This window comes from Propithecus coquereli, unplaced genomic scaffold (genome assembly GCF_000956105.1).
Source record: "Propithecus coquereli isolate 6110/MARCELLA unplaced genomic scaffold, Pcoq_1.0 Scaffold56, whole genome shotgun sequence".
In the NCBI taxonomy this organism is placed as follows: Eukaryota; Metazoa; Chordata; class Mammalia; order Primates; family Indriidae; genus Propithecus; species Propithecus coquereli.
This window is the reverse complement of record NW_012151507.1, coordinates 1,098,709-1,109,491: the sequence shown is the minus strand read 5'-3', so window position 1 is coordinate 1,109,491 and position 10,783 is coordinate 1,098,709. Positions and strand designations below refer to the sequence as shown.

Genomic DNA, 10,783 nt, shown 5'->3' with positions numbered 1-10,783 from the left:
GCTACTAAGGATAGCTACCCAGGATAGCAGAATGAGGGAGCGCTCCTGAAAGAGTGAAAGAGATCTTAGAAGAAGCGAAAGAAATGCCCATTCCATGAGGCAGGGAAGGTCAGCGAAGGCAATAAATTCATGAAACCACTGACCTCAGGCCTGATGACTCAACAGGGCCTGAACCTTCAAGCTCGAATTCGTGCATGGTGTACTGCTAGCAGACTAACAGTCCCTTCGTGTCTGAGAGACTCCTGGGGTAGTCGGTTTATAAGGTCTTGAGCTTTGGGGCTTCTGCCTGACATCACTATTGGGAACCTTGCTGCTCTGTGGTGCTGAGTAAATTCAACAGAAAACAGGCGCATAGGTTGAAAACGCAGCATTTCCTCTCAGATGCTAGATATCCATATCCAAAGGTATTAAAATAAGGGATGTGTGTGTGTGTAACGAAGTTGGTCTTTTTCTAGCAGTATGACTTAGGCAAGTTGCTTAAATTTCTCCAGGCCTGCGTTTTCCACCCTCCACCCGTCAAACAAAACAAAATAAACATCCCATTTAGGACATATCAACAATCCTTAAAGAGGGCGGGGCGGAGTGACTAGGAGGCGGGCAAACAAATCGCGTCTCCCACAGGTTGTGGAGCAGCAGAGGGGCCCGCCCCCTCCATCCTGCTTAGCTCTGATTGGCCCTGTCGGCGGGGGCGGGACCCGGGCGCGCACGGCTAACCCCGCGCCCTGCAGGTCGTTGAGCCCGGGCTCCAGCTGAGACTCCGCCATGGCCGGCCGTGCCCGCGGGTCCCTGCGCGCCTTGCTCGCTGCGCTGCTGGCGCCGGCGCTGTTGTCACTGCTCGTGTCGCCCGCGCGGGGTCGCGGCGGCCGGGGTCACGGGGACTGGGACGGGGTCAAGCTGCCGCCGCTGCCGCCCCGCGAGGACGCGGCGCGCGTGGCGCGCTTCGTGACGAACCTCTGCGACTGGGGCGCGCTGGCCACGGTCTCCTCGCTGGAGGCGGTGCGCGGCCGGCCCTTCGCCGACGTCCTGTCCCTCAGCGACGGCCCGCCCGGCGCGGGCAGCGGCGAGCCCTACTTCTACCTGAGCCCGCTGCAGCTGACCGCGAACAACCTGCAGGTGAGCGGGAAGGCCGCGCAGCTTCCCGGCCTCGGTGGCCGTGTGGGCACCGCGGAGCTCGCGGCCGTGGGGCCCGGCCACGGTCGGGGCGGCCGGAGAGTGAACCTTTCGCCTCTCACCAAAATTCTGTACGGGAAGTACAGCGTGGCTCCTAGAGATAAGAGTTTGAACCCGGCTCAAACGACTGCCTCTTCTCTCCCTCGCTGGCACGGCGGGCATTGCAGCATCCCAAATGTTGAGCAACTGAGTACCAGCAATTTCGCATACGCCTCGCCACTGGGCGGCGCACTTGGGGTGAATTCTTTGCCAGTGCCGGTAGGACTTCTCATCCCTGAGTCGTCCTGAGTTGGTCTCCATTAACTGAGTTCTTATTGTTAAAGGTTTTGCAGGGTAGAGAGATGGTTGGGTCATTAAGCACTTCGCGTACCTGACTTTGGAATTTCTCTTTCTTACCCTCTTTCTGAGTTAAGAATTTCCCCTTCAGCAGCAAGCAGCTAGTAAACAACATCGTGGACGATTACAGTGATTACTGCAATCTTTAGGCCTCCACAATCTTTAGGTTTCCTCAATATGGAGCAGAACTCATCCTTTGCTCATCTTTTGGGTCAGGGCCAAGCTTACAACTCTGGTGGACCTCTGCTGTCCCAAGGATGGGGTCACAGACACACAGCTTAGGAGGCTAGAGCCATACAGTCCAGGAACGAAGCCTGGTTTGGTGGAGGGTCTTTTTGACAAAGATCTCAGATTTGAGGTCACCTGGGAAAGTACAACATTGTTGGTAAAGATAGGATATAAGAAACTGATGTTTGATTAAACACTTTCCGTGTACTGGGCCAACCTTCACTTTTCATTCATTGTCTCGTCTAATAATTCTTTGAAATAGATATTATTATCCCCATTCTGCAGATGAAAAACTTGAGGCTTAGACAGGTTAAGTAACTTGCCCAAAGCTAGTTGGGCAAAACTAACCCTAGTTTCATCTCAGGTCCATCTGCCTTCAAACCACAGGTCAGACTGGTGGCCTGTGAGCTGAATATGTCCCATAGACCAGTTTTCTTTGGCCCACACAGAGTTCTGTCTTTAATAAATCCGAATGAGTTACCAACACTTTTAAATTGAGATTTTACTTAAAAATCAAAATTTCTACCTTCTCTTGAAATATTGGAAGATCTAGCAACACTGAGGACCTACATTTTCTGTGCAAAAACTGAAGCAGCTGCCCCCTTTTAGCCAAAGCACATACACCCCAGTTCACCATTTTCTTATTCCCAGCCCACTCCATTCCTTTAGACATGTGCTCAGAGCAAACTCATTGCGCTCCATCAGTGATGCTCAACTTTGGCTGCAAATCACTCACCTAGGAAGACTGTTTAAAATGCAGTGCCAAGGCATTTTATTAAAAACACATTTTTTTCCTGAAACAACACCCACTCCCCCCCCAAAAAACCTCTCCCTGATGATTCTAATAGGGGAGGAGGGAGATTGAGCTATACACGATCATATTTAAATTTGTGAGGTGTCTAGGGAGCTGCTGGTGTTATCATTCCTCATGTGTAAAATGCCTGTCCTCTCTAACTCAGAGACAGGTTGTAAGCTTCAAATGTACTTGGCCACTGGGACGTTTCTTTTGTATGGTTTTTTCTTGGTGGCATTTTTGTATAGTAAATGTTTCTAGGAAGATGTCCCTGATGTTAGCTGGTAATGTACCAGGTTGGGCTGCAGAGCCAGTGAATCAGAAATGAAATCTTGGGGTTTGATTCTTGGCCTCCCTTCCTTCTTGGCACTCTTCTCTTGTGATGTGACCCTCTTTTCTCTAATCACTCTTGATTTTTTTCTCTGACCCACTAAAATGAGTGTCCTCCAGATTTGGTTTCTTACCTTTTTGTTCTCAGTATGATCCTTAGAAGATCATATATACTCTCATTCACTTCATTCCCAGCTGTTAAGATTCACTTCCAAATTTACGTCCTTTTCTAAAGACCTCTTCAAAGTTCTGTATTGTTAACTGCTTGCTGTTCACTTTTGCCTCATTAGTTTACCACCACCTCAAATTCAGCATGTTTAAATCCAGTCCTTTATCTTCCTCCTGAAACCAGCTGCTCTTGCTCTTCTGCATTTCTGTTAATGGAATGATTGTTTTCTCAGGAAACATAGTTGGAATTCTCACTCCCTCCCCAAATATGTCGTTTCCCAAGTCCTGACAATTTTCTGTTGTTTTCTTTGCTTGTGTTCCTGTCCTTTCCTTTTTATTCCTACCACCCCATCCTTAAGCTTATCACCTCTTGCCTTAAAGTAACTCTTTAGTAGTCTTCCTATCTGCCCTGTCCACCCTGACCACCAGATTTATGGTAACAAAATACCTCAGCATTGTCCTTTGGCCTTTAACAACTTCCTCTGCCCATAGCGGCCTAAGAATCATCTGGGGTGTTTGTTTAAAATGCAGATGCCTGGGTCTGGAGTGAAGGCCAGGAAACAGCATTTTAACAAACTCTCCAGGCAGATGGTTTTTGGAAAGCACTGCCAGATGCTGGCTTACAAAATACAATCTGGACTCCTTAGCTTGGATTTGAGCCACCCCAAACCCACTTGCTCTGAAAGTCTCTCTTTCTAGCAAATTGGGTTTCTCCATACTCTCCATCGTGTCTCAGGCGCTCCCAGTTCTGTGGTTTTTGCAGTCATCATTCCTTCTGCCCTAATATGCCTCCCACTTCCAGCCTCACTTTGAATGTATTATAAGGTCCCCCTATAGGTTCTCCATCACACCAGGCTATGCCGATGTCTCCTTATGCTGAACTTCGAATTCTCTTTACCATTCATTTGCAATTAGCTATGTACTGCCTTCTGACTACTTCTCTATCTTTTGCATTATTTAAGTTTTGTTTATGTTTGGCTTTTCAACCAGATTATAAACTCACAGAGGGGAAGAGACCTTATCTGAGCATACTCCCTTTCTTTTTTTGGTCTCCTGTAGAGCATTGCTGTCTAATAGTTTCTAGCCAGCAAATATTTGGCTAAATGATTTCAGGGAAATCTCTTTATTACTCACTGTTTTGATGGATCACTGTGAAATGGCAAAATTCTCCACAAGACATTTAGAGCTTAAAGAGTCTGAAATGCAATGTGCAAATTCTGCTGTCATCTGTCAACAGTGCATTTTATGAAGCTGATTTCTGAATAAGAATTAAGAATTTTGCTTACTTCACTTTGAAACTGGGATAAGACTTCTCTTGTTGCTAAAGCAGGAATGAACAACTTCTACAAGTTTTGAAATCACGCGACAATTTCTGCTAGCATAAGATAACCAAGCAGCATGATTCAGCTACTTTCTTGCTTAACTAGTTGAGCAACTGTGGCACTTTTATGCAATGGTTTCATATTAAAGTTTAACTCTTTAGATCTTTCAGTGAAGGCTATAGACGAGCTTGAATTTGGGTAGTGTAATTATTAATATAATTCCTCTAATGAATATGGAACAAATTCAGAGTTTAAGGAAAAATATGCTGAAATAATTCTTACTGAGTCAGTTAATTTTAAATATGACTCCCCCCTCTTTTGGGTGTGAGGGAGTCAGGATCAGTCTCTACACAAGTAGTATTTTTCTCCTGAGTGGAAGATGGTGTTTTACAATTCATTGTTTCATGGAAGACCGGTTGAGCTCTAGGTGCATTATATATGCAACTTGAGAAATTTATTACCTCTCCAGAAACCGTATTTCACATGAAAGGGTCTTCATTTTCTTTCTACAGGAGAATCCACATGCCACACTGACCATGTCTTTGGCACAGACTGACTTCTGCAGGAAACAAGGATATGATCCTCAAAGTCCCCTTTGTGTTCACATAATACTGTCAGGAACTGTGACCAAGGTAAATAGATATCCTACACAAAGATAGATGGTTTTAGGAGAGCATCATCTTATTGACAATGAAAGAAGAGATCTTTTGAGACTGAGGATTTATGATTGAGATAACACAGACGATGTTCTGTGAAGTAATTCTATGAAAATTAAAGGTTTTAGTCAGTTGCTTTAATATAAATGCTCAATATGATATTTATGAGACAAAGGAATGATTTTCTGAAGCCAAACAGATGTAACAACTATAAAGCTCCTATACAAAATTATTCTTGCTAAGGAACATCTGCTCAATGAAAGCTCACTGCTCTCCATCGTGTTTTACATTGTACAGTATTTCCCATGTCTGGGTTTCCTGTCTCCGTATTTTAACAGTGGCATAGAGCAGAGAGAGCGTGTTAAGTAGGCCAATAAGAGGGATATCCGTTACTAGAAACTGGAAGCGAATTTAGTTTAGGGTGAGTGCTGAGGGAAGAGGTTAAATGAAATTGCAGGAAAGGCAGTGAGCAGGTGCCGTGAGCACTGATCTGATTGCCAAGCCAGCAGATTTGCTTTTTGACCTTGTCAATCACGGGTGCCTCAGACAAACTTTATTTATGGCCTGGAAATTCTGTGTGGATGCATCTCTGTAGATGAGTCTCCTTCACTGGCAGGAGCAAGGGGGAGGAATGGCAAAGGCTTTTGAGTTCTGTTGTGCCTCTTCTAAAGGCTTTTATCCTTCATGCACACTCATCTATGTGTTTAACGTGTGCATACTATGGGATAAATATGCTAATGTTACATGTCTTAACAGTAAGATGTTTAGTACCTTGTGTGAGTTACTCTGGTAGCTCAAAATTACTGTTGAGCAATGAAAATTTGTACTCCTGATGGTTTCCCACTATATTCTATCTGCTATTACCAACATTGGAACGCTTTATTGTTCTCTGCATTCTTCAGATTTCCTTTATTTTTTCTTGATTCCTTAAGTTTAAGATCAGGATTTACAAATAAGTAAACTCTTAGGATTTATAGACTATTAGGATCACATGTTCTTAAGACATGAGAGAACAAAATGTTAACGTCTATGCGAATGTTCATTTCACACATGTCTTTTAGGTGAATGAAACAGAAACGGACTTTGCAAAGCATTCGTTATTCATTCGACACCCTGAAATGGAAACCTGGCCTTCCAGCCATAACTGGTTCTTTGCCAAGTTGAATATAACCAATATCTGGGTCCTGGACTACTTTGGTGGACCAAAAATAGTGACGCCCGAAGAATATTATAATGTCACATTTCAGTAAGTAGTTGCACACCTTTTACCTTTCTAATATTGCAGCCCTTACAGTGGCCCTCAGCCTTCTAAGGCAAGGGGGGGTTTAACATTTCATGTGCCATGGACCCCTTTGGAAGGCTGGTAAAGCAAATAACTGCTTCTCAGAATCATATTTTTAAGTTCATAAAATACTTAGGATTACAAAGGAAACCAACTGTATCAAAATACATTATAAAAATATTTTTTAATGTGTGGTATAGTAACATGTTTTACTAAGTAGCATACTGTACTTTCAAAGTAGTGAGGACTGAAGACAGTATTTTAAGACATTTGCAACAACTGTAACATGATATGAAAGTATATGTGATTTCTGTGTTTCTGTTGAAGACAGATACACTAACCACGGTGGTTTATTGCCTACATTCATCATTGAAGGGAATGATAGGCCGGGCACGGTGGCTCACGCCTGTAATCCTAGCACTCTGGGAGGCTGAGGCAGGAGGATTGCTTGAGGTCAGGAGTTCAAGACCAGCTTGAGCAAGAGGGAGACCTGTCTCTACTAAAAATAGAAAATATTAGCTGGGTGTGGTGGTTTGTGCCTGTAGTCCCAGCTACTGAGGCAGGAGGATCGCTTGAGCCCAGGAGTTTGAGGTTGCTGTGAGCTAGGCTGATGCCACGGCACCGTAGCCCAGGTGACAGAGCAAGACTCTGTCTAAAAAAAAAAAAGAAGAAGAAAATGATAAATTTCAGTTAGAGCGTAATGAAAATGGAAAAAAAATTTCCAGCCAAGATCGCAGACCCCTTGACTCTACCTACAGGTTGAGACTCCGTTTCGGGCTATATTTGTTGGGCCCTGGACAGAGTCCACTTATGACCCAGGAAGGCATTTTCTCATGAGAATCAGACCTGGGTGTTTCTGGACCGTGAATGTCCCACAGCCTAGTCTGAGCCAGGGACCCTGTCCCATCATCTCCCAGTACCGAGAGTGCCTGGGGGGATGTGTGGTTTCTGCCACCAGGAAGTGTGTGCTTGCAGGGGAGGAGGCTGAGACGGAAGAGGCTGTGGGAGAGAATGAAGGAGAAGCAGAGTCTGAAGCTGGACAGGGGCAGGGAAGAAGGCGTGATCAGATTCTTTGAAATAAGGTCAAGGTTCAAATGAAGGAATACAAGGGGTTGGTTCTCTTCCCAGGTGATAGGGAATTTTTGGCATAGCTTAGGAGGTGATAACAATAATAATAACAATAGCAGCTAGTGTTTTTGAGCCTTTATTACTGGCTGGGTGCTATAGTGGTTGCTTTAAGTGTATTAACTCGTGGAATCCTCACTGCATCCCTGTGAGAGAGGCACTGTTCTTCCTCATCTGTGAAATGGAATGCTCATGTGCAGAGAAATAAGAAACTTGCCTAAAGTCTCAGCCAGGAAGCGATGGTGCTGGGATTCAAAACCCGGCATCTTCCAGCTGTGGTGCTGTCCTGCCCCTCTGGCTACCGCACTGGTAGCTGGCAGGGCTCCTAATCCAGTGTGATTTGTAACGCACTTTCTGCTTGTAATGACTGACTGCTGTTTGGGGAGATTAGGGTGATGATACTAAGCTAGACTTGTAGGTTGTAGCCCATTTGGGGGCTTAAATCCTTAGCATTTATTTAATTTATGTGTAATTCTATTGTAGAACAGTTCCATGTTGAGCTTTTGGGGTATTTTGGAGGTTTTTTTGTTTTTAATTTTTTAAAATCCCAGACAGTGCATTGCACAGAGCAGGAAGCAGGTGTTTGGGGATGACTGGATGATTATTTGAGGCAAAGACTCTCACACTCTTTGTTGGAATAAAGAATCCAACAGTCCTGGCAATTATTTTGCTGCCATGCATGCGGGAGAAGAGACATGGGCCGTTGATCCTCTTCTGGGCTGGTGAACACATCGTACTTTACAGGAATTTAGAGGTAGCGATTACAACATTATTCCCAGGCAACGAATTATCAAGGAGGATGACAGCAAGAATGCCAGGCCTGCTCTTTGAAGTTCAAGTTTACTTTCATAGGACATAATCTCTGAAGTGCATTTATTTTTGTATAAATAACATGCCCAAGGGCAGTGCATGCTTTAGTCACAAAATAAAACTGTTTTCCCATAAGTCTCCATGCTGAATAAGTGAGTAAAATACTTCTGAGGTTCCCACCTTATTATGCAGAGAGTGAGCACTTTTCTGCAGCGCAGAGGTAAGACAGAACACTTTTCCACCCTGAGGGGTGGACCAAAGACCAGAGCAGGGTGTGAGCTCTTCTGAGGCAGGGCACCAGACTCCGGGGAATGGGCAGTGCCCGAAAGCTGCCCTGTATGACCAGGTGCCGCTGACTATTGTCCATTTCAGAGTCTGGGAATGGGACCCCCCTTCCCACCCACCTGGTTTGCCACCAGAACTGGTTAGTAGTCCGGGGAGTGTACAGTAATATCTTTCAGGACAGGACCTGCATATTCTTGGGGAACCACTCACAGGGACCTCACAGGCATTCTGAAGCTTCCCTAAATTTGTAGCCACCTTCCTTGGCTTGCCCGGATCACTTTTGGGAAATATTATTTCTCCAGTAAAGCCCTCTGCCTCTGAAATCTGTTTCACTCAGATGAAGTCTACCACTGGCTAGAGCTAATATGGAGCCTAACTGAACATGATTGGCCTCATTTGACTGTTGGGTCAAGACCCCATGAGCATATTTGCAAACTGAGCGGAAGGTTTAAATGTGTACGCAGAGTATTTGCTGACATCCTTGAGTAAGCAGCTCTCCTAAGTATGAGCATCACCTCCTATCACTACTGTCCGAGCAGCAACCTGGTTGCACTAGGCCTCGTTTTATCACCGCTGGTGCATCCAGACATTTCCTAGCAAAGACAGAGGTCAGGAAAGGTCATTGATTATAACCTTGCCCAGTCTTGTTACCTAGAGACGAATTTCCAGATTGGCGGTGGCTAAGGCTGCACCAGAAGGTGGACAAGTTCACCTCCCAGCTGGACTTGGTTTCATCAGGCACTGGCTCAGCGCTGCTCTTTTGCCCTGATGTCGAGGACCCCTTCTGTTCTCAACGTTTTTTGTCTATTAAACCTTCAGATTTTTTAAATGAGATAAGAACAAGCACCCACATCCCAGCAGCATTTACTAAAGTGTGTCAGCATCACACTTGGAGAGGAGGGGTGCTTGCTAAAATGAGGATTCGTAGGCCCTACTCTAAACCCACTGAACCAGAACCCAGGAATCTGCATTTTAACGGACTCAGGCAATTGTTAGTACACTAAAGTGGCTGAAATTAACTCAAAATCTTAAACTTTTAGATCAGAAGTTTCTCTAGTCCTGCCCTAGAATGAATTAACTTTTAAGATTTGTCAGCCCAGTTTAATGAAATAATTCTTCCTCTCTCTTCCTCTTTCTAGGTGAAGCAGAATATGGCAAATTTAACCACACGTGTGAAGTTCCTTAGGAGGCTCATGCACACTTACAGGGCTTACTGTTTCTCTGGAATGTTCCCAGAATATTAGGCAGTTTTCTGTCACATGCTGGTTTCCTTGTTTGCTTGTTTACCAAATCGAGTTGGACTGGATTTCTTGAGAGATGTGGTTGCTAGATTTTTTTTTTCATATTTTGAAGCCATTTACGTAGAGAAATGTCTTTCACTGCAATTAAAGAAGTTTTGTTCCATCAATTCCAAATATGCTTCCAACGGTGCTCCCTAAAGAGGAGCAAGCACCAGATTTAGATTGCCCCTTGGCGTTGGAAGGTGCTGGAGCCTGTGTTCTTTATTCCTGGAAGCCCCGGTGCCGGGAGTGTGCCGCACTCACCACGGCCGCGCCGGAGCGCCTGAGCCCGGCGCGGAGGGGCTGGGTCCTGCGACGGCGTGGTTGGATAAATCTTGCCAAAACAGACAAGCAATACGAAACACAGTGCAGCTTCCTACTCACGTCAGTTTATGTCTGACAGTGCTGGGTAGTACTGACCCAGCACAGGACAAAACTATTTCTTATAGAGAACTTTTTAAAAAACTTTTTACATTCTAAAATGATACTTACCTAGAACAAAAGAAGTTCATAAGACTTTTCCTAAATTTGATTTCCCTACATAAATGGAGACTGTATAATCAAAACACACACATATTATTTTGGGGGAGATTGCAAAAGAAAGAGAAAGAAGGGAATTTTATGTGTTTCTGTTATTCTTTTATAATCAGCTTTAACTCAGGCATGGACCAGCTTCAGCTGGGGACAAAATCTGTCTCCCAAAGCACTCTTGATAGCTTTTTAAATACTGCTACTCCCAGCAGCGACCTAAGGCTTCCATAGCTGCTTTGAATCTCTAAATAGCTCCAACCGCTGCTGTGACCTAAACCAGGTCAGCAGAGCGAAGAGAACATGGCATTTAAAAAATCACATTTCTTCAGAAGAGAAGACGCTATTTAATTTTATTACCCATACACATGATTTTAGAAGATGACATAAAATTCCTTTTAAAGAAGTATGTCAGGAGTCAAGCCACTGAATTCTTAAAGGTAAAGAGAAAAGTTAAACGTGAGTCCTGA

At 44.5% G+C, this 10,783-nt stretch overlaps 1 protein-coding gene across 1 annotated transcript; it reads left to right on the top strand.

Moving 5' to 3' along the window:
- Positions 1–688: 688 nt before the first annotated feature.
- On the top strand, positions 689–9,971 carry CREG1 (cellular repressor of E1A-stimulated genes 1). Its single transcript, XM_012657797.1, has 4 exons — positions 689–1,113; positions 4,860–4,979; positions 6,065–6,249; positions 9,645–9,971. Exons 1-4 carry the CDS (start codon positions 763–765, stop codon positions 9,646–9,648), a joined length of 660 nt encoding a protein of 219 aa, XP_012513251.1. The 5' UTR covers positions 689–762; the 3' UTR covers positions 9,649–9,971.
- Positions 9,972–10,783: the final 812 nt, after the last annotated feature.